Source organism: Oncorhynchus tshawytscha, linkage group LG18 (genome assembly GCF_018296145.1).
Source record: "Oncorhynchus tshawytscha isolate Ot180627B linkage group LG18, Otsh_v2.0, whole genome shotgun sequence".
Classification (NCBI taxonomy): Eukaryota; Metazoa; Chordata; class Actinopteri; order Salmoniformes; family Salmonidae; genus Oncorhynchus; species Oncorhynchus tshawytscha.
The window spans coordinates 24,219,971-24,247,951 of record NC_056446.1 but is presented as its reverse complement, the minus strand read 5'-3'; the positions used below and the strand labels follow the sequence as shown (position 1 = coordinate 24,247,951).

The following is a 27,981-nucleotide window of genomic DNA, read 5'->3' as shown; positions in this document are numbered from 1 at the left end:
ATTTAACTGGTGAAAAAATGCAGATTAACCCAAATTAAAGCATAATGAAATCATGCAATAAACAGTCATCTTACTATAAAATATGTTTATTTTACAGCATTGTTCAACCTTGCCAAAAACATGTAGGCCTATCTCATTCAAGCTGAGACTGTGTAAAACGTGATCTTTCTGTTACTTTACATTTAAGAAATGTTAAAATCTTCAATCAACTTACACTAATAGACTAAATATAACATTTTGTAATAACAATTACAATACTATAGTACTATACATACTGTATATTCATGTTTATATACTTTGGATTTTCATTCTTACAGATAAAGTACTAATAAACTTATGATCAAGTAAACCAACTGCAATTTTATAGTACAAGATCTAAGCGAGATTGAAGCGTGTATAATCTTACCACAAGAAGCAACTAACTACCCATTGGTAAGCTTTACATCTTAATATTTCCAAGTGGATACAGTTGACTTGTAAAGTTTATCTGAAAAGTTACGCAAAATCAATGTCAACACACAGCTCTTCCACAAGCATCTGTAAGACAAGTTTTAAAATGTATAAATAGTTTCACATTCTAAATATATAAACATTTAATGATATTACAAACATACCATCCGTGTGAAAAAATGAGAGATGGCTCAACAGTATTACAAACTTTGAAAACATACACAAGTAGATTCCCATTACAATGACACTGCGACCTCAGAAAAAAATATATATCATCACACACACAGTATAGGGTGTCCAATCAGAAACACATCTTTTGACCTTTGGGTAAAATATGTTAATTGTGTAGATAATCCTCAAAGAAAACTAATGGTCCAACCCTCATATCTCTATCATAATCCATTCAAATGTTATTGGAGTATTTACCCTTATAGGATGGCCAGAATTAGGGTGACTCAATCAATGGAGACTAGAAAAAAAAGTGGTACAAAAATCAGGAAATGTACATTGTGTCAGATAGGCTGGATTATGTGCAAGAATTAAGGCTATGGTTACCTGACATGTTCACTTTTCTGTTGAACTCGTCATTTTTCTTCCCGAATTCGCAGGGCCTTATACAAATATAGATGGGATATTGATTTTGAGACATGTCATGTAGTATTTTCATATTTTAGTATACGCTTTTCATATTAATTCAAAATTCCTGTCATTTTTAAAGATTTGTCACCAAAACATGCTTATCTCTGTGAAATGTCAATGAAGCACAGAGCGTATACCAAGCTTTTTATTTTCAAAGCCCTTTACCTTTAATTCAGCTCGTCATGCATATTTTGGTTTTTGCGACCCGCGGAAACAACTTGAGTCGACGACCACAAAATGTTAAATCCTCAAAAGTTGTTAGGAGAAACTTGCAACGCTACTGTATGTCAACGGAGCTCTGTGCTTATTATCGAATGTATTAGGTTAAGAAATCCGTCTTTTTGGTAATAATGTTAATGATATGTTAGAGACTGAATGATTCAGAACATGAAGAATAACATTTGTCTTGGTAAAAATGTATTGTATAACATAAGGAAGTGACATTTCATCACCAAAACATGTTTTCAAACACTCTGGGCAATGTGGGTGGACACCCTACACAGTATGGAAAACAGAACCACATCTTCATAGCGTTCTGTGTGAACTAAACATGTCTCAGGATTTCATAGAATATGTTTAAACCTATATCATAACATTACTGTCGCCTACAATCAAACCCACCATATAATGTAGAATACTGTACACAATCTCAGAATCTCCTGAAGATGCCTTATCACCAGTCTCTGCAAAGTGCGATCAAAGAGCAATACAGTAAACATGAATGCAGAGAACTGGAAACCTACTTTCAATGGCACAATAACAAAACATGTTGCAAATTATCTCACAGCGCAAATACTCAATCTCCAATTCAAGTACTCTATGTTACAGTACCTTGGGGCCTTGTATGCAATGTCAGAGACACATAATACTGCATGAAAACATCAGTCTTATATAATATACTGTAGCATATCCTGCTGTTCATAAAGAAAGATTATTTCCTATCAGAGAGCAAATGTTTGAGATGCAATGAGGTCAGTAGTAAAAGTACTGGTAAGCTGAGGTGAATGCTTCTTATTGACGACTAAGTCTATGAAAAAAGGCAAAGGGTCTTGAAACAGCTGCGTCTGCTACACATAATATTATAAACTGCACAGGTACAGTATTGGACCAAACAGGCAGTGCATTCTGTGATCTGTAGTCTTTAGCCAGCTTTGTCCCTGTATCTCACTGAAATCATAGAAGTCTCAAGCACCTTATACACAGCAATAGGGCTTCCCTCCATTTGTCTCATAGGATATGTTAAATGCACAACAATAGCAAAACCAAACCATATAGCTGCAGCCATCATTGTGATTGCCAATCCATTTGGCTCAAGAACCAGGTAGTTTGGGCACTGTTCCCAGTCTCAAAGTTTGCTGACAGGCTGGTGGGAACTCACAGCCCTTCAGAAACATGATTGCTACTATTCCATTTATTTATTTATTTCTCTCACTTAGACTCCCCCTTGATGTAAAAAGTATTGTATAATCCAAGCAAGCGAATGACAAAGCAAATGGAGAAATGTATAAATAAATAAATAATAAAATTGTTGATGTTACCTCTTAGTAACATGGTGTGTCGGTGTGTGTGTGTGTGTGTGTGTGTGTCAGTGCCTGGTAGCTCTCACAGTGTCGAGGAGCTCTGTCTGAAGTCCTGGAGGATGACGGAGGAATAAGCGGAGCTCGGGGGGCTGCAGAAGACCGACTCAGAGACAGGGGAGCCGGGAACCGACCCGGCAGAACACACTGAGTCCCTGAAGGGGGAGGGGGGAGTCAAAGCCAAGGAGTCTTCCAGAGTCAGCTTACTCTGAGCCAGCTCCTCCTTCTCATCGTCCTCTTCCTCCTCCTCTGTGTAGCTGTGTAGGAGGTCCAGTGCCTCCCCCTCAGCCCCCTCCAGGGAGGAGATGAGGTACTCCTCTCCAAAAGAAGCACCCCCTTGCAGGGGATGGGAAAGCTGGGAGAAGGTGAAGCTTTGGGGTTGGTTGGTGGAGTTGGCCTGAATGCCAGAGGCACCCATTGTGTCATTAAATCCAGGGACATTGGAGCTGTGCGTGTCCACCATCGCCCCCTGCAAATGCTCAGTGGTACAGTCTGTTAAGTGAGAATAAGAGGGTGGCTCCTCCGAGTCCTGCCCGTGGAGCATTCCAGAGTGGGAGTGGGAGGGAGTCCAGAGAGGGCGTGCTTCCCCCCCCTCGTCCTCCTCCTCCGCCAGGTTGTACAGAGCCTTGGTGCCGGGGTGGGGGAGGTGGGGGAGGTGGGGGTCTGTGCCAGGGCCATGGTGGTGGGGGTCGCAGCTGTGGGGGTCGACGGTGGCGTTAGTTAGGGGCCTGATGACCGCCGTCTGATTCGAGCCGGCTTCCTGTTTCCTCACATGCACAGACAGTCTGTGCCACACATTCCCCCCCCTCTGAGGGTGTCTTGCACCTGGTTCAGACCATGACACAGACTTGCCATTAGAACTATGAACGAGATAAAGACTGCAGTTACTAACAGAGACAACCAGGGGGAAGGGTTAGACAACAGCAACAAAAAACAACATAGCACAATAGAACATAACAGCAGCATTTCAACATTTCTCTATGCATGTTAAAATACTTTAAAGACATTTTAACGACATTAAGAGGCAACAATGCTGTGGGTCATTCATTCATTCTAAGAGCCAATGCTTTTAATAATCATTCTGCGCACTTAACTAAATACTTAGTGATTCATCATTTCATAATGTTCTGTTTGAACAGAATTATGAACCCTAGATGGCTGAATTCAAAGCATTTTGAGCCGTCCACCAAATGTAGACCTGTCTATCTACAGTAAGTGCTTATCAAGCTGAGATGGGCAACATGCACTTGCAAAATGTGGTGCCTGTACTGTCTGACACAAAGTAATGACACAAGGTTTTAGTGCTGTGCTTAGCCGGCTAGGTTAGATTTGTCTCTCTTATGTGATTAGTGAGGGAGACAGAGAGGCATTCATGCTTTCGACACTGGGATAAATGTGAGGGCAATTCAGGATACACCAAAAGCACCTAAACCAGGGGTGTGCACATCTTCTTCCCTTGAAGGCTGCAGTGTCTACTGGCTGTCATTCATACCTTGTAATCACCAACCAGTCTGGAGCTATAAAGAAAGATTAGTAGACCCTCCTACTAACCACTGAGCCCTTATTTTCCGAAGACACTGCAGCCCTCAAGAATAGGAGTTTGCCAAGCCCTGTGTCTAAAAATTAGCCTGTCAGAGTCAACCTCTGTCCGTTGGAAGAGTTTGAGAGGAGCATATTAGAGCAATGGTGAGAAACAACACTCAAAGACAACATTCTCTCATCTTCCGTCTCAATCCTTACTGTCAGTGTCTTTGTGGAACGCCTATTAGGAATCCACTTTAAATCTATACAATCTATTCTTGAATCATCATACATAGTATACGCTCCCATTATTTAGTGCTAATCTTCCAATCGGACTAGCTTTGAAGATACGCCCAGTTCTGAGTTAAATCAACATATATTACCTAAAGATTACATGTGTTAATATCTAGCACATTTTGTTTTTAATCGGCTAATCTACCACACATTATATGTCATCATATTTTGGCAGAAAACTGTAGAATGAAAGAGTAGGGTATACAAAAAATGGTTAATTGTAGTCACAAGACACCTTTTGGATCCAAATACGTGTGCAGGCCCTATTCTCTCCTTCTATATGCCCTCATCTTTAGGCCCTGAGTTCTGAACATTACTGAAGGTTACTCACTTGGTGCTTCCGTTGCTGTTCTTCTTCCTACGGAACATGTTGAGAATGCTCTTGCTCTGCTGAGCCGCCTGGCCGTCTCCCACATGCATCCTGACTACATCGGACGTGGTGAAGGCGCTCCTCACGTTCCTCTCTGGCTTGGCGATGATGATATACATTTTGGGCGAGAACATGCACCCCAGCGCCACGGTGACGCTCAGGCTCACGGAGAAGGACGTGGTGATGATCTTGTAGTTGGAGCCGAAGTAGATGGGAACGAAGGCCAGCCAGATGATACAGGTGGTGTACATGGTGAAGGCGATGTACTTGGCCTCGTTGAAGTTGGCCGGGACGTTGCGCGTCTTGAAGGCGTAGTAGGTACAGCTCATGATGAGCAGGCCGTTGTAGCCCAGCGGGGCCACCATGCCCACCGTGCTGGTGTTGCAGATGAGGTAGACCTCACGGATGCTGGGGTAGTACTTGACGGGCATGGGAGGCTCCAGGATGATCAGGGTTATCTCCAGGATGAGTTGCAGGCTGATGAGGAAGAAGGAGATGAATACCTGGGCCCAGGCCGACATGAAGCGGGGCTTCTTGGTGCAGATCTTCTTCTTGCTGCCGGCCAGGATGCGGGCGATGCGGTTGGTTTTGGTGACCAGGGCGGAGTAGCACATTGCGGCTGAGAGGCCGACTAGGAGGCGCTGCAGGTAGCAGGATGCCACAGTGGGATAGGCGATCAGGGTGAAAGGGCAGATGTAGCCCAGTAAGACGCCCACCAGGATGATGTAGCACAGCTCACGACTGGACGACTTGACCACTGGCGTGTCGCGGTACACCACAAAGATTAAGATGACCCAGAGGGTGACCAGGATGCCCACGCAGGACAAACACACTGCCACAATGGATTCCACGTCTGACCAGTCCAGGTAATTCAGAGGCAGGGGCACACAACCTGCAGATGACAGAGGAAAGGAGAGATGCTGTTGTCTATCTAATCATTGAAGCGTGTAAATTGTGGAAAATAAATAGGAAGCTCTGTAAATGGAAAAGAGGGGAACATGGGTAGACTAAAGAATTACTCAAGAACACACACATACTCAGCATAAATTGTGTGTGTGTGTGTGTGTGTGTGTGGCTGTCCATCATGCCTCATTGGTGGTGATTTGTCATCTGACACACACTGAGAGTCGCAAGGGCTTAATGGGAGGAATGTGACGTCCCCAGACTCAGCTTAAAACCCCTGTATTACAGTGCTCCTAGCTAATAGCATTACAGAGCCACCACAGGCTAGGCCTGCCTACATCTATGCCACCACAACCAGCATAATTTAGTCCTCAAAGCCAAATCACAAGAACTTTAACATTTCTGGCCTCCAAGCTTAGTTAATTAGGCTCACACACCGCCAATGGAAAAGGGAGGCAAATATGAAATGCACTTATCATCATCCTCTCTCTCAAAAATCTTCAAATCCCATATTTCTCTTCCCTACACAATCCTGTCAAAGCTTTACGAAGACCTTTGAATAATTCCAATATTATTTATAAAAGATTCACTCCCTCCTCAAGTTCACAACACCTTCCCTTCTCTAAACGTGGGTTTCCCCAGTAACCAAGAATGACAGAGCTATGGGAACCAAAACAACTAGTCATAAAAATATCCACCTTTCCACTTTTCCATTCGGATGTGGGAATGATATTCCCTATTAGTATTCCCCAGACATGCTTAGGAACACACAGGAAAGGGAGCAATTTCATCTCAGATGACAAACTGTTGGAATTCTATCCGTGTCCTCTAAAATAGCTAATGGGATTTTTCACCTAGCAGCTGTGAGAGAAGAGAGCTCCCCTCAGTTCGAATCGCTGACAAAACAACTCCTAAGTCAGGGAGAAGGCACCGAGGGGAAGGGGGAAGACAGTGGAGAGAGAGAGAGAGCTGAGAAGAGAAGGCAAGAGGGAGGGGAAGATGAGACAGACAGACTGATAGACAGCAGGGAAGAGAGCAGGAGGTGAGATGAAAGGGGTTGGGGAAGGCAGAGCACATGACGGAGAGAGTGATGTCTTTAGGTAATAAGAGTATAGAAATCAAATATTAAAATATTTTCAAAAATTCTGTCGTCCCTTCTCGAAACTTACTAACCCAAATTGGGAAAAAGCTATTGTTCTCAGAAACTCCGTTGTCTATTACATATGTTATATCCTTCATCAGAAACCAACGCTTCTTGGGCAGTTCCATCTCTCGATGCAGAAAAAGCTGTTGATAGACTAGAATGTTCATATCTTTGGTTGGTTTTGGAACCTATGGGACTTGTCTCCAATTTAATTAATATGATTAAAATAATATATGCCAATCCCTCAGCCATAGTAATAACGGGCAATACCTGCTCTGTTCCGTTCAGAAAAACTGGAAGTAGCAGACAAGGTGATCCCATCTCACCTCTGCTATTTTTTTGTTGTTTCTGGAGCCCCTGGCCCAGTTAATTCGACAATCAAAATAAAGTACACCAATATCTCTCAATTCTACAGATCACGCCATCTCCTTATACGCTGACAATATCTTACTTTATCCAGACCTTAGATAAAAAAACATTGTTTGAAACTTTAACAGAATGTTCAAATCAATTCAATCCCACCTCAGCAGATGGGATAACATCCCAGTTGCTTTAACCTGCAGAATATCGATTGTCAAAATGAATAGATTGCCACGGCTGAATTTCTGTAGTTCAATGTTTCCCTTGACTCCCCCTTCTGGCTATTGGGATAAAATCCATAGTTCGGTTTAAAAATATATATGTCAAAGTAAGTGATCCCGGATAAAATTAACAAACCTACAAAGAGGGAAAAACGTAGGCAAAATCCATACCAACATTTTCAATCTGTTTCAAGGCATTTAATCCCATCCTGAATTGGTTTAGACATGATCCTTCCACCCCCTGGCTAAGTATAGCAAGAAGTATGGTGTCTCCTATTGCCCTGGAAGCAGTGGTCTTCACTGATCTATCCCTTAAACTATGTAAACTACAGATTGGTTCTATTATTGCTTACACAATCTCTATTCGGTGGAAAATTTAAAAAGAATTTAACTGGGAATCAAAATGGCATGCCCACAATCCAATAATTCACAATAATGCCTTGCGATCTGCAGGGCAGCCTTTAGCATCCCCCCAATGGTCTAAATGTGGAATCCATATCCTGATATCATGGACAGTAATTGACCAACTACTAAACCATCCAATGATGTTAGTTTTTATATCAATTATCTGTGCTCTCTATAATATATAAACAACTTTTGGAAATCTCATTCTGAGCTAGCCATTAAAAAAATAACTGGAACAGAATATGGAAAAATACAGTGAGCTCCAAAAGCAGTGACAATTTTGTTGTTTTTTGGCTCTGCACTCCAGCACTTTTGTTACAATACTATGATTGTGAGGTTAAAGTGCAGACTGTCAGCTTTAATTTGAGGGTATTTTCATCCATACGAGGTGAATCGTTTAGATTAAAGCACTTTTTGTACATGCTCCCCCCATTTTCGGGGACCAAACGTATTGGGACCAATTCATTTGTGTGTACTAAAGTAGTAAAAATGTAAGTATTTGGTCCCATATTCATAGCACACAATGACTACATCAAGCTGGTGACTCTACATATTGTTGAATGCATGTGCTGTTTGTTTTGGTTGTGTTTCAGATTATTTTGTACTCAAAAGAAATGAATGGTAAATAATGTATTTTGTCAAGAATAGAACGTCACTAGTTGTTTCTTTACATACTAAATGTGTTGTTGCTTTTTGTCTCTGTGGTATGATCATTTGTATTTGTGTACTTTTTAAAACTTCTTATTTTTGAGTGGCATTCCACAGGTGGGTGCAAGCTATGAAATTACAATGAATTTGTTTATTGTCTGTAGCCCCCCCCCCCACACACAAGAGAATGATAAAATTAAAAAATATTTCACAAAATAAATCAGTAAATCAGCAAGGAATGGGGAAGCATAGACAAACATTGGCAGTCCCTTCACAGGGAGAACAAAGCAGAGTGCAGTCTGCAGGGAGTTGGGGACTGGGTTTAAGCAGAAACCTGGGATATATTGTCAGTATGTGGTGGTGGATTGGGAGACTAGGGAGGTGGGTGTTAGAGGAGATGGGCCAAGGCTGGGGGAGGTATAGATAGAGGGGATAGTGACATACAGGTTAGAGAAGATGTTAGGGTTAGAGGGGGTAGGACCTGGAGGAGATCCATGTAGTCAGTCATCATGGCTCATAAATACATAGTTCCCAGTTAGTTAGTTACCTTCCAGCTCGTCATCGGGCCACCAGCCCAGGTCACAGGCTTGACAGGTGAACTCATCCCGGACAATCTCATTGTCCTTACAGGTAGTGCAGATCCAGCAGCAGCTCACCTCGCCCTTCCTGATCACCTGATCACACAGAGGTCAGAGGTCACAGGCTATCAGTCAAAACAGTAACAATACCCAAACCACAACAAATCACAATCCCCACACCACTAACCCCAATCAGATATAAAGACGGGTATTAGTGTCTAATATGGCCTTGATGGTGTAAGTTTAGGCCCTTCGCACCACTAGGAGCTAAAATGAATAAGTCAAGTCAGGTGCATAATATATATATTTTTTTGTATTATGTTTTTAACCTTTATTTAACTGGGCAAGTCAGTTAAGAACAAATTCTTATTTACAATGATGGCCTACCCAATGATGGCCAATTGTGTGCTGCCCTATGGGACAATCACAGCAGGATTGTGATACAGCCTGGAATCTAACCAGGGTCTGTAGTGATGCCTATAGCACTGAGATGCAGTGCCTTAGACTGCTGCACCACTCGGGAGCCCATTTTATAAGAACCTATATGGTGTAACAGTTTTTCCTTAGCGGTACACAAATTATATTCCAAAAGACAAGCTCAGCTGCATTTACTTTGTCCTGTTCCCAGAGTGTATGTTACCAGAGCAGTGATATGTAAAACAGGGTGATGCACAGGACTGTAAACAAAGCTTTAGCGGGCTCAACTAAAGCAGACAGGAGAGTGTGCATGCTCCCTATGGTGGGCTTATGGCCAGGCTGAATAATACTGGCCCTGGTTGAAGAGACTCAAGGTGTTTCTACACCTGCATTGCTTGCTGTTTGGGATTTTAGGCTGGGTTTCTGTACAGCACTTTGAGATATCAGCTGATGTAAGAAGGGCTATATAAATACATTTGGTTTGATTTGATTTGAGTTTCCTCAAGATAATATAGGCTCCACTGCATTTTGTTAATTCACAATGAAAGTATACCTTTTCAACCAGGAATGGAATCTGCTCATCAATTCCTAAGCTAGGGATCCATTTACAGAGCAAACTTAGTTCAAATAAGATTAAACAAAAGCATTAAAGCAGAGAAATAGGGAAAGTAGTTGTGCACTAAACTGAGTTCTGGGTATTCCTGACAGACTGGTTCAGGACCTATCCCAATCCAGCCTGGCCCAGCCTGGCTCAGCGTGGTTTTTCAGTGTCTGTACCTTGATCTGTCCCCTGGAGCAGGGCTCGCTGCAGACGGAGCGGACCATGTCACTGTTGTTCATCCACAGCTTCCAGTCATCGATGTTCAGAATGCCCTCGTGCCACGAGCCCACCTGCTGGTAGTCATAGCTACCGTCTCCCACACTTTGCAGGTTCATGATGTCATACCTGAGAGGGGGAAAGGAGAGGGTAAATGGGTGAGAGAGAGAGGGGGGGGACATGGAGAGAGAGAGGGAGAGAGAGAGAGAGAGAGAGAGAGAAAGACACAGAGCAAGGACAAAATGGAGAAAGAGAAATTAAGAGTGAATTAGTGGCAGGTGTTTTAATGATGACCCCTAAATACATTGCTTAGAGCAGACCCCTTTATTCAAAATCACTAACAGTTTATAGACTATATAGTTGGAAGTTTTTCCAAGCAATTTCAGGTAAAGCCACTCAGAGGGGTACAGAACATCACCTTTGGGCTTAGAACCCAGATCTATTGTGATTATGAGGCCATGCCTAAGTACTAGCTCTGATCTCTGGCTTAAAAACAGATGACTGGGGGTGTTTTTCACCTGTCTTTCAAGGACTGTCTGTAGCTGGCTGGCAACAAGATCTCATATTCTCCATTCGAAATTCAACGTATTATTTTCAATGCATTAATTCCATGTGGTTAAGGGGTAAAAATAATTCAAAGGTTAACAGTTCATGCACTCATTCTGAGTGGTTAAGGTGTGTGTGTGTTTTCATCATTATTTCACACAAATTCTGCTCACCAACAATTCTCCATAGCAAACCTCATCCCCCTCTTCCTCCTCCTCCACCTCCCCTACATCCTTCTCCTCCTCCTCTCCTCCTACTCCATCCATCGCCCTCACCTGCCAGGAGTGTCCCCGTTCTCATCGAAGTACACATCCTCCCCTGATACCCCTCTGAAGGTGGTCTTGAGCAGGTAATCCAGCAGTTTACTGCCATCGATGGGGTCCATGGCCTCACATAGGCCTGGCTGGCCAGGGCACAGCTCACTGTGCATGTCATGGAGACCATGGGCCATGGCATAGATGGCATTAATGACGAAGCCCATCTTACTGTCCTGGACGTAGTTCTCATGAAGACTCTCGTTGCCTAGGGATTGGTGAGAAATTTACAGAATGTCAAAATGGGGGATTGGTTGATGTTGTTTTCCTAAGGAGGCAAACATTTTGTTTGTTTGTGCTGGATTTACAGTGTCGTATCAATGGGAACATTTTATCCACAGAATATTGTACTACAAGAGAATTATACAACTTCTTTCTCCAACCCATGAAGAACTGAGTTTTGAATTATAATTGGATCAAAACGTACAACAAAAACATCTCTCTTTTGCAGCACAATAGAATTGGCACACACCATACAGTAAATCACAATAAGGTGTCCAAAGGCTTGTTTTTTCCAAAGGATACAGAACTTGGAGGAATCTTGAGGGAGAAAGAGTTAAGTCTGTGGACACCATATTGTGTAACAGGCATTTTTGGTCAGCTAGCTGAAAGCATTGTCAGGCAATACAACTGGCAAATCAAAGGTGGACATTAACAAAGCACAGGGAATAGGGCAACCATAGCACTAATAGTGACATTTTTGTAAAGATACATTCATTCACCCTATAATCATACTGTACCTGAGGTGCTACTCCGTGAAATGTTTAACTGCTTAAATCTCAAACTATTTTCTTGCCATATTTTCCTATTGTTTCTTAATTCATTTACAAAATGGCCGTATTTTGTCTGTGGTGATCATGCAGATAGGCAGCATTGGGGTATTCTATATACACATCGCTCTCATACTCTAGTGTTCTACTGAAAGGGGTCGTGAACAGTGTGTTTCAGTGACTCATTCTTCCTTGTGCCCCCTTCACATTGCAGTACTTTCAAAAAAACATCCCAAAAGCTTGTACAGTAGAGTTTGACTGATTTGACCCTACCCCAGGCTTTCTCCGAACACAGCAGCCAATTTGAAGCTTCTATTTATTTCACTGGTCTAGAGGTAGAACAAGGGTCCAACATGATCCTCAGAGATGGCACCAGTCAAACTCTACAAGTCTTGCCGAAGTGAAGTGATGTGCTTATATAGTACGATGCAAGTGCGGGAAAAGTCATCATCTTCTTAATCCTGAAATATACACTTACCACCTTGGAGATCTTTAGGAAGAGAACATAACATGAGATACAGCAAACTATCATAGATCAACCCATATTGGTTTAATAAGTCTTCAAAGAGGTTGAGGTGAATATAATCACAACAGCATCGATACTTGGAAAAGCTTTTCTAACAAAATGTTTGAAAGCATGCTTATTGAGCATTGTTTCAGGTGATAAATCTAATCGGTATGTTAATTGTGATTTGTTGTGAATAATATCCATAAAAAAATGTGTTAGTGATTTTGGTGGGGCAACAACTCAGTTTACCTAGATCACCTTTTGTTCGAAAGCAGAGAGAGTATTTGGAAAGGGGGAAAAAGGGAGACATCAATATCATTATCATACAATTGCCATTGCAAAACATTAAGATGAACTATTCATGTTATCCCGGCCTAACTCATCATGTATTGAAATTGCAGTCAATATATAACCTCCTTTTTTGTGATGATTTTAGATCATTTTCTTCTGATTGCTTTCGTTGATTTTAAGATGTATTTCCTTCCTCCTCCCAACGTAAACCCTGCTAATTCCTCATGACTCTGGGTAATGTAGTTTATTAGTGATTCTCACCGGAGCAGACTTTCTTGTATTTCTTCATTTCCTGTGGATGTCCGGCCAGCCGGCACTGGAAACGGTACTGCCAGAACTCTGGGAACCACGGGTTCCGTGAGTTGGTGTCCAAACGCAGCTTCAGGAAGTAGTCATCAAATGACTTCACTTCCTCTGACTGCAGCTTCATCGTGATACCACCTTCAGCTTCCTGTTCATACCCCTCTACCACCTCATCACGATCTGCCCATCCATCACTGGAGAGAGAGGGGGGGAGAGAGAGACTTTTGTAAAACAATGAAAATGCCGCTGATTGGGCACTTATTGGTAAAACCCCATTTCACTTAAATCGTGCATGGTTAACTAATCAATTATCAAGAAAGGCTATTTATACTACAGTATAATTAATGTTTAATTTAATAGTTCAATCAGGGCCCTGATGCACAGTCAGTTCAATATTTTGGAGAGGGAAGAGCAAGTTCATTTTGAAGAAAAAAGCTTTCAGCCCAAAAGAAAACCAATTCAATAATTTACTAAAGAATTATGTCAGTAATTATAGTGCATAATTTTGGGGAGTCTGGCGCCCTCGAGCGCCAGAGGAAGGAAGAGCGGGAGCAGGCGTGACACTACCCCCGCCACCCGGCCTCCCACCTGGGCGAGCCGGCCGAGACATGGGAGCCGGGCAAGCTGGCTGGGGGTAAACTCCCAATGAACCGGCAGGGGCATTTGCAAACATTTCAAAAATACTGTTTTGCTTTGTCATTTTGGGGTATTGTGTGTAGAATGCTGAGGAGATGTTTATTTTTTTAATCCATTTTAGAATAAGGATGTAATGTAATTTTTTTTGGGGGGGGGACAAGGGGTCTGAGTACTTCTTGAAGGTACTGTATACAACGAGCTGTTTGTATGTGGTTGCTATGAAAGTTAACTTTGTGGGTGTGTGATCAGGGGTGTATTCATTGTGCCTATTTTGTTGAAAAATGTTTCTCTAACGGAACGAAACAGGGATAAACACACCTGAATTTGTCCAATAGACACTTTTGTTTGCAGCTGTTGGACTAATGATTGCACCCTAGACCAGTTAGGTGCAGGCAAGTGTGTGAAAGGAGGTATTGAATGTTTCACTGTCACATTGATTACTCAAAATTCTCTCGACCTGTGCACCTACGTTGTAAATGTTCAGTCATAGGCTAGGTTGTAGCAACCTCATGATGGCTACAGGGAAAATTTGCGTATCATGTAGTAGCCTAAACCTATCCTACATTTAACTGGGTGAATGGAATATGAATGACAGTCATCCAACACGCTGTAATAGAAACAAGGCCATGCCCATTAAAAATGTACTCATCCTCCATCTTAAATGGCACTGACTGACACTGTCTACTAGGGTCCCCCAATTTGCCTCTTTGTTTGTTTTCTTTCCCTCTGTGTTAGATTCCCCATTAAATGAAGCTCATTTAGACAAGCATCTGAAGCCTGAGACAGACGAAGAAAATAAATGACTAGATATACAGTGCTCCTCTAAGCTGTGCTCTTCTCTTCTCTGGCGTGTTTGTTTTGGTGTGGCTGTCTGTGTTTGTGGGCGGTGGCTATACTCTCTCTCCATCTGTAATGTAGCTAGACTCATTGGCTCTTATTTTCTCTATGCTGCTGGCTGCAGCATCCTTGAATACCTGTACTGTTGACAGCTATCCTCCAATTAGAGAGTGAGTCAGCCAGTAGCCAATTACCCCTGACAAGAGCAAACACTGTGTACAAAACATTAAGAACACCTGCTCTTTCCATGACATGGACTGACCAGGTGAATCCAGGTGAAAGATATGATCTCTTATGGGTGTAACTTGCTAAATCCACTTCAATCAGTGTGATGAAGGCGAGGAGACAGGTTAAAGAAGGATTTTTAAACCTTGAGACAATTCAGACATGTATTGTGTGTGTGTGCCATTCGGAGGGTGAATGGGCAAGACAAAATATGTAAGTGTCTTTGAACGGGGTATGGTAGTAGGTGCGAAGTGCACCAGCTTGTGTCAAGAACTGCAACGCTGCTGGGTTTCTCACGCTCAACAGTTTCCCGTGTGAATCAAGAATGGTCCACCACCCAAAGGACATCCAGCCAACCTGACACAACTGTGGAAAGCATTGAGGTCAACATGGACCAGCATCCCTGTGGAACGCTTTTGACACATTGTCCATGCTCTGACGAATTGAGGCTGTTCTGAGAGCAAAAGGGGGTGCAACCCAATATTAAGAAGGTGTTCCTAATGTTTGGTATACTCAGTGTCTATGTGTGTGTGTGTGTGTGAGGAGTCTGTATGAGAGGAGTGTATGTGGATGTCCAACCATTTTAAGGGTCTATATCCACGAGAAACGAAGCATAAGGAGTGATATAGTTGGCTGCTCGAATATTTCGTAGTGTTACCGTTTTTAGCACTGATAGAGGCACAGGGAAATGTCTCCCCCCGTTTTCGAGCTCACTTATGTTCGCCACTCCAATATTGTTAACACCTAATCATCCTCCACTGACTCGCTTCTGAATTCTGGGTGTTTTTGTTCTATTTTTTAGAAAGGTTGGCCAACAGAATCCTATCTTCCCCTCTCTTAATTGAGTTCAGGCCAGAAACACATGAAATTGATTAGTCACAGTTACTTTTGCCTCTGAGGCTCTATGTGCATTTCCATGCGTATCCCAAACCACCGTCACTCTTCCTCCCATCAGATATTCACAATCAAAACAACCATCATTACTGTGCACTGTGCCTACTACCCCACCCTCAAACCCCTCCCTCCCTTCCCATCACCAGTCCATGCTCAGGGCATACGTAGTTAGCTAACTGCATTTGCAGTGCTATATTTGATACAGTGTTATACAGGGACCTCCAATATGTGTCCACACAGAGAAGTGGAGTAGTGCAACAGCAGGCTATGGCAAAGACAGATTGGGTTAGGGAAATAGACTTGTGTGTGTGTGTGTGTGTGTGTGTGTGTGTGTGTGTGTGTGTGTGTGTGTGTGTGTGTGTGTGTGTGTGTGCGCTTGGGAAATAGACTGCGTGTGTGGAGCATTTATTTAACGCCCCCATAAATGATTCATGAACTGTTGCCAAGGTAGACATACATTCACATCAGAGTTTCAATAAAGACAAAATTACACTGTCTTCATGCTGTCGCTGTACCCTGCGGTACATACCTTTAAATAGTGTATTCAAAAAGTATTCAGACCCCTTGACTTATTTCACATTTTGTTACATTACAGCCTTATTCTAAAATGGATTAAAAACTAAAATACAGTTCAAGTCGGAAGTTTACATACACTTAGGTTGGAGTCATTAAAACTCGTTTTTCAACCACTCCACAAATTTCTTGTTAACAAACTATTGTTTTGGCAAGTCGGTTAGGACATCTACTTTGTGCATGACACAAGTAATTTTTCCTATAAACTATCAAAATAAAGAATGTCGCACACTCCATGTATAATCTCCCAGCAATTTAATGGGTATTTACCAACGCTTCGGCATCACTGTGCCTTCCTACTCCTTATTCTGGGTGTGCGCCAGCTCGTTTTTTTATCTACAAGTAATTTTTCCAACAATTGTTTACACAGATTGTTTCACTTATAATTCACTGTATCACAATTACAGGTGGGTCAGAAGTTTACATACACTAAGTTGACTATGACTTTAAACAGCTTGGAAAAATTCCAGAAAATAATGTCATGGCTTTAGATGCTTCTGATAGGCTAACAGACATCATTTGAGTCAATTAGAAGTGTACCTGTGGATGTATTTCAAGGCCTACCTTCAAACTCAGTGCCTCTTTGCTTGACATCATGGGAAAATAAAAATAACATCAGCCAAGACCTCAGAAAACAAATGGTAAGCCTCCACAAGTCTGGTTCATACTTGGGAGCAATTTCCAAACGCCTGAAGTTACCACGTTCATCTGTACAAACAATAGTACGCAAGTATAATCACCATGTGACCACGCATCGGTCATTCCGCTCAGGAAGGAGACGCATTCTGTCTCCTGGAGATGAACGTACTTTTGTGCAAAATGTGCAAATCAATCACAGAACAACAGCAAAGGACCTTGTGAAGATGCTGGAGGAAACAGGTACAAAAGTATCTATATCCACAGTAAAATGAGTCCTATATCGACATAACCTGAAAGGCCGCTCAGCAAGGAAGAAGCCACTGCTCCAAAACCGCAATAAAAAAAGCTAAACTACGGTTTGCAACTTCACATGGGTACAAAAATCGTACTTTTTGGATAAATATCCTCTGGTCTGATGAAACTAAAATAGAACTGTTTGGCCATAATGACCATTGTTATGTTTGGAGGAAAAAGGGGGAGGCTTGCAAGCTGAAGAACACCATCCCAATCGTAAAGCACGGGGGTGGCAGCATCATGTTGTGGGGGTGCTTGCTGCAGGAGGGACTGGTACACTTCACAAAATAGGTGGCATCATGAGGGAGGAAAATTATGTCTATATATTGAAGCAACATCTCAAGACAGTCAGGAAGTTAAAGCTTCGTCGCAAATGGGTCTTCCAAATAGACAATGACCACAAGCATACTTTCAAAGTTGTGGCAAAATGGCTTAAGGACAACCAAGTCAAGGTATTGGAGTGGCCTTCACAAAGCCCTGACCTCAATCCTATGGAAAATTTGTGGGCAGAACTGAAAAAGTGTGTGCGAGCAAGGAGGCCTATAAACCTGACTCGGTTACACCAGCTCTGTCAGGAGGAATGGGCCAAAATGACCCAACTTATTGTGGGAAGCCTGTGGAAGGCTACCTGAAACGTTTGACACAAGTTAAACAATTTAAAGGCAATGATCCCAAATACTAATTGAGCGAATGTAAACTTCTGACCCACTGGGAATGTGATGAAAGAAATAAAAGCTTTTATTTTATTTCACCTTTATTTAACCAGGTAGGCTAGTTGAGAACAAATTCTCATTTGCAACTGCGACCTGGCCAAGATAAAGCAAAGCAGTTCGACATACAGAGTTACACATGGAATAAACAAATATACAATCAATCACACAGTAGAAACGTCTATATACAGCTTGTGCAAATGAGGTAGGATAAGAGAAGGCAATAAATAGGCCATGGTGGCGAAGTAATTACAATATAGCAATTAAACACTGTAATGGTAGCATGTGCAGATGATGAATGTGCAAGTAGAGATACTGGGGTGCAAAGGAGCAAGATAAATAAATAAATACAGTATGGGGATGAGGTAGATTGGATGGGCTATTTACAGATGGGCTATGTACAGGTGCAGTGATCTGTGAGCTGCTCTGACAGCTAGTGCTTAAAGCTAGTGAGGGAGGTAGGAGTCTCCAGCTTTAGTAATTTTTGCAGTTTGTTCCAGTCATTGGCAGCAGAGAACTGGAAGGAGAGGCGGCCAAAGGAAGAATTGGCTTTGGGGGTGACCAGCGAGATATACCTGCTGGAGCGCTTGCTACAGCTGGGTGCTGCTATGGTGACCAGTGAGCTGTGATAAGGCACGGCTTTACCTAGCAGAGACCTGTAGATGACCTGGAGCCAGTGGGTTTGGCGATGAGTATGAAGCGAGGGCCAGCCAACGAGAGCGTACAGGTTGAAGTGGTGGGTAGTATATGGGGCTTTGGTGACAAAACGGATGGCACTGTGATAGACTGCATCCAATTTGTTGAGTGTTGGAGGCTATATTGTAAATGACATCGCCAAAATCGAGGATCGGTAGGATGATCAGTTTTACTAGGGTATGTTTGGCAGCATGAGTGAAGGTGTCACAGTCGTCATGTGGAGGAGACCGAGGCGCAGCGTCGTAAGCGTACACACTTATTTAATGACAGAATGAACACTGAACAAACTATACAAAACGGACCGTGAAGCTAATTTGGCTAGTGCAGAACAGGCAACGAAACAGAATAACAACCCACAAAATACCCAAGGAATATGGCTACCTAAATATGGTCCCCAATCAGAGACAATGATAAACAGCTGCCTCTGAGAACCAATCTAGGCAACTATAGACATGTAAACCCCTAGACATACAAAAAACCCTAGACATACAAAAAACCCTAGACAATACAAAAAACCCTAGACAATACAAAAACTAAACAAACCACCCTCGTCACACCCTGACCTAACAAAAATAATAAAGAAAACAAAGATAACTAAGGTCAGGGCGTGACGGAAGGATGCTATGTTGCGAAATATTGTGACATTTCACATTCTTAAAATAAAGTGGTGATCCTAGCTGACCTAAAACATGGAATTTTTTACTCAGATTAAATGTCAGGAATTGTGAAAAACTGAGTTTAAATGTATTTGGCTTAGGTGTATGTAAACTTCCGACTTCAACTGTATCATCAATCGACACATAATACCCCATAACGACAAAGCAGAAACAGGTTTTTAGAAACGTTTGCAAATTGATTGCAAATTTTAAAAACTTAAATATTCAGACCCTTTACTCAGTACTTTGTTGAAGCACCTTTGGCAGCAATTACAGCCTCAAGTTTTCTTGGGTATGACGGTAGAAGCTTGTTGACACCTGTATTTGAGTAGTTTCTGCTACAAGCTTGGTACATCTGTATTTGGGGAGTTTCTCCCGTTCTTCTCTGCAGATCCTCTCAAGCTCTGTCAGGTTGGATGGGAGCATCGCTGCATAGTTATTTTCAGGTCTCTCCAGAGATGTTAGATCGGGTTCAAGTCTGGGCTCTGGCTGAGCCACTCAAGGATATTCATAGACTTGTCCAGAAGCTATTCCTGCATTGTCTTGGCTGTGTGTTTAGGGTTGTTGTCCTGTTGGAAGGTGAACCTTCGCCCCAGTCTGATGTCCTGAACGCTATGGAGCAGATTTTCATCGAATTTCACCTTTAATGCTGCAGAAATATTTTGGTACCCTTCCCAAGATCAGTTCTTCGACACAATCCTGTCTCGGAGCGCTACGGACAATTCCTTCAACCTCTTGGCTTTGTTTTTGCTCTGACATGCACTGCCAACTGTGGGACCTCATATAGACAGGTGTGTGCCTTTCCAAATCATGTCCAATCAATTGAATTTACCACAGGTGGACTCCAATCAAGTTGTAGAAACATCTCAAGGATGATCAATGGAAACAGGATGCACCTGAGCCAATTTCAAGTCTCATAGCAAAGGGCCTGAATACTTATTTACATAAGGTATTTCAGTTTTTTCTAAAAACCTGTTTTCACTTTGTCATTATGAGGTATTGTGTGTAGATTGATGACGAAAAGCAATCATTTAATCAATTTTAGAATAAGGCTGTAACGTAACAAAATGTGGAAAAAGTTAATGGGTCTGAATACTGAATGCACTGTATCTCATCATGAAAACACAGACCTAACCACAGTTAGACTAAGACTGTTCAACACCTACCACTGCTACTAATATTAGTCGCACCACATCACAGCTATTTGAATCACTGGAGGCAGCACCCTTCCTTTTATTCTTACAGAAATATATTCAAGTCCAAATTACCACATGCATCAAGTGGTCAATTAGAGATCAGTGTGTGAACACTGGCTAGATGATTGACTGATCCTCAGTGTTGTGAGACATTGCTGTGGAGGAGCTGCTGAACCAACAGTTAGATAATTCATGTCTAAAACACAACAGAGCTTTCAGCCGAGTGCCAGGAGAGAGAACAAACGAACGAATCCCCTGACTATTTCAGATGATCTAGTTCCAGTTGGATAGCTAACACATTTGTATATTTATGAAGCCATGAATTAATTGGCGGGGTAGAATCTTAATCACATGCACTGTCTCCTGAGGGAAAGAATTGATTGTACAAGAGTTTCCAAAAAAAGTTCAAGTAAGAGATTCATTATGCATTCCCTTGTTTTGACCCATTTGACACAAGCAGACAGCGCGCATGGCCAATGGCGCGGCTCCCACCACAAATGTAAGAGTCTGTGTTCTTGGCCGAAGAGACAACATTTTGCTATTTTAAAGCTAATTCTCTGCAACTCTACACATTTCCCACATAGGGAGAGAACATTTTACAGTTAGACTGTGTGTGTGTGTGTGTGTGTGTGTGTGTGTGTGTGTGTGTGTGTGTGTGTGTGTGTGTGTGTGTGTGTGTGTGTGTGTGTGTGTGTGTAACTGTGTGTAACTGTGTGTAATTGCTTACTTGTGTATGTGTGCAAACTATAAAAACAGAAAATAAGCAAGGGGGCCATCATAACAGGGACATTGTTTCAACCTCAGCGTGTTCTGTCACAATGACATCCAGATGCCAACCCAGGCATGCTCTTCTGATCATTTCATACTAGTCCTTCATACTAGAAAAAAAGAACAAGGCATCCGTGACAATGTTTTTCTGCTTTAAATTAAAGTCTGTGATACGTTAGGAATATTCTAATTCATGTTGTAAAACCTCTTGTTCAGTGAAACATAAAGAGATGCAACTTAGATGCATAAGTCAATTGTAAAATACTTTGGAACTACTATTGAGTAAAAGCTGCAGACCTATCGTTGCCTTCTCTGTGACATTTTATATGATATATGCTAGAATTAAAACTGTGGACTTTCAGAGTATTGAGCTATTTTCCTTAGAGGCTATTGTTTGACTGACTGACAGGTCTAGACTCAGGGACAATCAGCCAAGCCTCCTAGCCTCTCATCAAACAAAACCAAATCTCCATGGTGATTGTAACGTTAGCAACATGCTAACATCGGGGAGGAAAATGGACTTTCTCTATAAAATCACAAATCCCAGTTATAAGAGAAAAGGGACATACTGTAGTGTACATGTCTGTGCAGTATCACCCGACAAGCCAATGCCCCAGAACATGCCCTAATACCCTGAATCTAGTATCACCCGACAAGCCAACGCCCCAGAACATGCCCTAATACCCTGAATCTAGTATCACCTGACAAGCCAACGCCCCAGAACATGCCCTAATCAACTGAATCTAGTATCACCGACAAGCCAACGCCCCAGAACATGCCCTAATCAACTGAATCTAGTATCACCCGACAATCCAACGCCCCAGAACATGCCCTAATCAACTGAATCTAGTATCACCTGACAAGCCAACGCCCCAGAACATGCCCTAATCAACTGAATCTAGTATCACCTGACAAGCCAACGCCCCAGAACATGCCCTAATAAACTGAATCTAGTATCACCCGACAAGCCAACGCCCCAGAACATGCCCTAATAAACTGAATCTAGTATCACCTGACAAGCCAATGCCCCAGAACATGCCCTAATCAACTGAATCTAGTATCACCCGACAATCCAACGCCCCAGAACATGCCCTAATAAACTGAATCTAGTATCACCCGACAAGCCAACGCCCCAGAACATGCCCTAATCAACTGAATCTAGTATCACCGACAAGCCAACGCCCCAGAACATGCCCTAATCAACTGAATCTAGTATCACCTGACAAGCCAACGCCCCAGAACATGCCCTAATACCCTGAATCTAGTATCACCTGACAAGCCAACGCCCCAGAACATGCCCTAATAAACTGAATCTAGTATCACCTGACAAGCCAATGCCCCAGAACATGCCCTAATCAACTGAATCTAGTATCACCCGACAATCCAACGCCCCAGAACATGCCCTAATCAACTGAATCTAGTATCACCCGACAAGCCAACGCCCCAGAACATGCCCTAATCAACTGAATCTAGTATCACCCGACAATCCAACGCCCCAGAACATGCCCTAATAAACTGAATCTAGTATCACCTGACAAGCCAACGCCCCAGAACATGCCCTAATCAACTGAATCTAGTATCACCCGACAAGCCAACGCCCCAGAACATGCCCTAATAAACTGAATCTAGTATCACCCGACAAGCCAACGCCCCAGAACATGCCCTAATCAACTGAATCTAGTATCACCTGACAAGCCAATGCCCCAGAACATGCCCTAATCAACTGAATCTAGTGTCACCCGACAAGCCAACGCCCCAGAACATGCCCTAATCAACTGAATCTAGTATCACCCGACAATCCAACGCCCCAGAACTTGCCCTAATAAACTGAATCTAGTGTCACCCGACAATCCAACGCCCCAGAACATGCCCTAATACCCTGAATCTAGTATCACCCGACAAGCCAACGCCCCAGAACATGCCCTAATAAACTGAATCTAGTATCACCCGACAATCCAACGCCCCAGAACATGCCCTAATCAACTGAATCTAGTATCACCCGACAAGCCAACGCCCCAGAACATGCCCTAATAAACTGAATCTAGTATCACCCGACAAGCCAATGCCCCAGAACATGCCCTAATAAACTGAATCTAGTGTCACTCGACTAGCCAATGCCTCCCTAATCAACTGAATCTAGTGTCACTCGACTAGCCAATGCCTCCCTAATCAACTGAATCTGGTAACACTCGACTAGCCAATGCCTCCCTAATCAACTGAATCTCATATCACTCGACTAGCCAACGCCTCCACAACGTGGCCTAATAAACTGAATCTAATATAACTAGACGAGCCAATGCCTCCACAACATGCCATAATAAATTGACTCTAGTATCACTCGACTAGCCAACGCCCCCACAACGTGCCCAAATAAACTGAATCTAATATCACTCCACTAGCCAACACCCCCACAACATGCCCAAATAAACTGAATCTAATATCACTCCACTAGCCAACGCCCCCACAACATGCCCTAATAAACTACATCTAAACCCAGATTCTAAACCCAGATTCTAAACCCAGATTTGTAAAATGGGTAAAAAGGGTAGCAACATGGCACAGGAAGGAGAAGAGTAGAGATGTATTTATTTCTGTCTGTCTCTCCCTCCCCCTCACTTTCGCTCTCTCTCTCTCTCTCTCTCTCTCTCTCTCTCTCTCTCTCTCTCTCTCCCCCACTCTCTCTCCCTCCCCCTCACTTTCGCTCTCTCTCTCTCTCTCTCTCCCACTCTCTCTCCCTCCCTCCCTCCCTCTCCCTCTATCTAGGGCCGTAGCTACATATGAGGACAACTAGGTCCCGACCTTGGTAATTTCTTCAAATAGAGTGAGGCTCAACTTCTCTGCTGTTTTGGTCCCGTGGCTTCCACACTGTGAAGTGAACCTGTACACATGCAATCTGTGTGTGACTGTGGGAGAGTGAAGTCTTGCATCTCACTCATTATCTGTGGTGCTGCTCATGGCAACGTCGTTTGGCAACGTCATCTCCCCAATTTTGTGATATTCAATTGTTAGTTACAGTCTTGTCCCATTGTACGGACTTGGGAGAGGCGAAGGTCGAGAGCCATGCGTCCTGTGAAACACGACCCTGCGTCTTGACACACTGCTCACTAACCCCGAAGCCAGACGCACCAATGTTTTCGAAGGAAACACCGTACAACTGACGACCGTGTCAGCGTGCATGCGCCAGCTGTAGTAATCATGGCTGAATTACTGACCGGCACACAGGGCACATGCCCAGGGGCCTTAAGCTTCAGGGGCCCACATTGATTTTGTTCTCATTCTCACTCAGATACCATATTAACATGGCATATGTCATGGCAAAATGTGTAGAATTGTAGGAAATTGTAAGAAAAACAGCACCCTTCACTTCACAGCCTTCTCTGAGAAAAGGGTACAAATATAAGCTGTAAGGCAGGAATCACAGGCAAGCCTCCTCTGTCCCACTATACTGACCTACTTCACTATAATGCACCCCATGCTGGTTGCCCAGGCTGTCCTAGGCTGTCCTAGGCCTACCCAAGCAACACTGGGGATGAGGGATGCCAGTACAGGAGTAAATCCAGAAGAAGGTGAGAAGTCTCCCCATCAAATGTTCATAATGTAGCCCTACATTACCTGACTACATAGGTCCTTATTCAATCTGAACCATTATCAGTGATTGCAGAGCCAAGTCCTAATCTAATGAGAAAGTAGCCCATTAATTTAGGGAGATAATGAATCTGCTCACTCCATTCTGTTCTGGCTGTGCAATAATGAATATGCAGGAATTACTTCCTGTTCGTTCATTCCTCAGAGATGGAGATAGGGAAGAGGAGAGATAAAAGCCTGTGAAAAGCAGGACACAGCTAAATATGTCGTCGTACAACTCTCTCTCTCTCTCTCTCTCTCCCTCTCTCTGGCTCCTTAAATGTTTCATTTATTTAAGCTGGGAGAAAAACCAGAGCCCAGTCGTTAAGGAAATGGAAAAGGCACTGCCTCACAGAGAGAGAGAAGAGAGAGAGGGGAGAGATAGAGAGAGAAGAGAGAGACAGAAAATACTGATTCACCTCCATCTCCCAGACACAAAAGTCCCTGGGCTGCTAATGTGCCTGTCTTCCTGTCTGTCTCTCTGCCTGCCTATCTCCATTTTGCAAAATAAAATTGAAGAGAGTGAGGAATTTATGGTTGCCATACAAAATAGGAAACAGACAAAAATCTAAATGAAAAAAAGACTGGGGCTAAAATGAGTGAGTACAACAAGTGGAAAAGCAGCTTATGCAAATGTCTGTAGTAATAACAGCATTGATGCAGGCAGCATTAGAGGGGGAGATATAGGATATGAATGGTACTAATTGCGAGCAGGTGGGTGGGACTGACTCTGCTCCCCACACAGTCATTCTAATGGGGGAGGTTGGGTAATGGATGGAACAGGCACTGGTGTTGATGACTAAAGGTAGATATGATGCGACTTACAGCCAACACCGTTGAGGGAAAGAGTCTCTTAGCAGTGTTTCTTCACCCCACTAATCGCTACTTTGTGTGTCAATCATGATCAAACAGACAGATTCACCGCTGAGCTAACAGAACTGTACTTTACCCCATGGATAATTAAGTCAAATCAATAAGAAGGTCAGGCATATTATTCCATACAAGAAAGAGATATACTATGAGTGAGAGGAGACAGCTCGCAAGGGTTCTAGAGTCACAGATGTGCTTCTCTCCACAGCTCAGTCCGCTATGCTGGGAGGCTGTGTAGAGTAGACCAGTGTCTGTAGCTCACTCCGGGGTCAGAGCTCAACGTGTGATAATAGTCCCTTCTCCCCAGATCTATGATTCCCTCTACGGGACGTCCCACTGACATGAGGTGTTAGTGCCCCCTTGTGATGCGACATCTGTTCAGTATTCACACCCAAGCACATCCTGGGTTCGAATATACAGTTCCTCTCACATGCCTCCAACACCAGCCAAGACATCACGCCATCAGACATCAAATCTAACGCCAAGTCACTAATCAGAACCCTAAACCCCGAAGGTCTGGTCTGAACCTGGGACCCGTGGCTGTGATAAGAACGATAGAACTAATCCTGAACCATACATCTCTTTAGACAAACCCAACCACACAACAGGAAGGATCAAATTCATTCATTTTTCTATCTACTGACGGCCAGGGAACAAAATGTAATTGAATAAATAATGCCGCAAGTAATATACTTTCATCCATTCAGCGAGGGAGGAGCATTCATTCTTGTTTAAGCTCAATGGAAACCTTCATTTTATTTGAAGGAATCACTTGCTCATGCTATTGCTAGGCACAATGACCACCCAGACAATCTAAGGTAGGGAACCAGACATGTAAAATACCTGCTTGGATGATTCACTTTTAATGGGAAATCCATGGGTGGCTGCATGTAAACACTACTCCACGAAACATGTTTTAAGAAAGTCAATGTTTGAGTTACCTAAGATGATCCTGAGTAACGTTTTAATGTTCAGACAAAAAGAAAGGGGGGAGACTCATTTTCTGGGCTGTCGGATGTCATCAATGAAAAACTGCTCATTTATTGTGATCTAGTGCTGCATAAGTGTATGACAGTCAGAAGAGAGAGATAGAAGGGGATATTAAGTCTGTAACAAAGAGCTCCCAGACAATGAGAACCATTCACCATAGTGACATGGCATGCAACGTCACACCCAACCTAACTACTTTCCACTTTTGCTTAGCTGTGCCTTGACACATAATACAATTGCTTACCAATCACATTCTCTTTCTGAATACATTTATCTATCTATGCTGACATGAAACTGGCTGAAGTCATGAAAAACACTTTGATTGAAAGTACAGACCGAGGCATTGGTTTAATCCCCAGAGATCTCTACAGACAGATCTGTCATGCACAGATTTCGACAGGGCCCAGAAGATTGACGTAAACGTCCAGAGCAAAAGATACAACACGCTGTAGTGAAACCATGGAGACGATCAATCTGCAACAGTCTGCTTCCTTCCCCCGCTAGCTACCCTCTGCAACATCACAGAGAGACGGAGACAAAGGACGAGCCATATGACTGAGAATAGAATAGAAGAGCAGAGGAGAGTGAGTTGGGGAGATAGGGTTGTGGGGCAGGCCTAGGGCTGCAGGAAGAAAGTGTTCCCGTATGAGAGTGCACCTGGCCCTCGTCTGAAGAGCAGGCGAGTGTTCAACAGCAGAGATGTAAAACAAGAGTTCTCAGACTCTAAACCTGCCCATCTGCCTGTCTGTATCTCTCTCTGTCTGATTCTCCTTCTTTCTCTCAGGCCCTTTCTCTCTCTCACACTGTGATTTTATGTATTACTGTCAGCCATAGAGAGAGATTCTCTACCCCCTCACTCTCTCTGTCTCTCTCTCTCTCCATTTCTTGTCCTCGCTATGTCTCACTCAAGTCACTCTCCCTCTATCACACTCCCTATTTCAACTCACAAACTTCCGGCGCCGACAGAGATGGCCGCCTCGCTTCGCGTTCCTAGGAAACTATGCAGTTTTTTGTTTTTTTACGTGTTATTTCTTACACTAGTACCCCAGGTCATCTTAGGTTTCTTTACATACAGCCGAGAAGAACTACTGAATATAAGATCAGCGTCAACTCACCATCAGTACGACCAAGAATATGTTTTTCGCGACGCGGATCCTGTGTTCTGCCTTACAACCAGTGTAACCGAGTGGATCACATGCAGCGACCAAAAAAAAAAAAAACGACTCAGAAAAAGAGGGAAACGAAGCGGTCTTCTGGTCAGACTCCGGAGACGGGCACATCGTGCACCACTCCCTAG

General features: G+C 43.0%; 1 protein-coding gene across 2 annotated transcripts in view; it reads right to left on the bottom strand.

Moving 5' to 3' along the window:
* Window positions 1-80: 80 nt before the first annotated feature.
* The window catches only part of LOC112217708 (metabotropic glutamate receptor 1-like), a 48,663-nt gene continuing 20,762 nt past the window's right edge, over window positions 81-27,981 (bottom strand). The window contains exons 4-10 of one of the 2 annotated variants that reach the window (XM_024378184.2): window positions 13,035-13,270; window positions 12,732-12,740; window positions 11,166-11,412; window positions 10,305-10,473; window positions 9,080-9,206; window positions 4,813-5,743; window positions 81-3,526 (exon numbers count right to left, since the gene is read on the bottom strand). In XM_024378184.2, the coding sequence (XP_024233952.1) occupies window positions 2,692-3,526; window positions 4,813-5,743; window positions 9,080-9,206; window positions 10,305-10,473; window positions 11,166-11,412; window positions 12,732-12,740; window positions 13,035-13,270 (2,554 nt within the window). In that variant the 3' untranslated portion in view covers window positions 81-2,691. The remainder of the gene's footprint in view (window positions 3,527-4,812; window positions 5,744-9,079; window positions 9,207-10,304; window positions 10,474-11,165; window positions 11,413-12,731; window positions 12,741-13,034; window positions 13,271-27,981) is intronic. The other variant, XM_024378185.2, reaches the window with a different exon arrangement.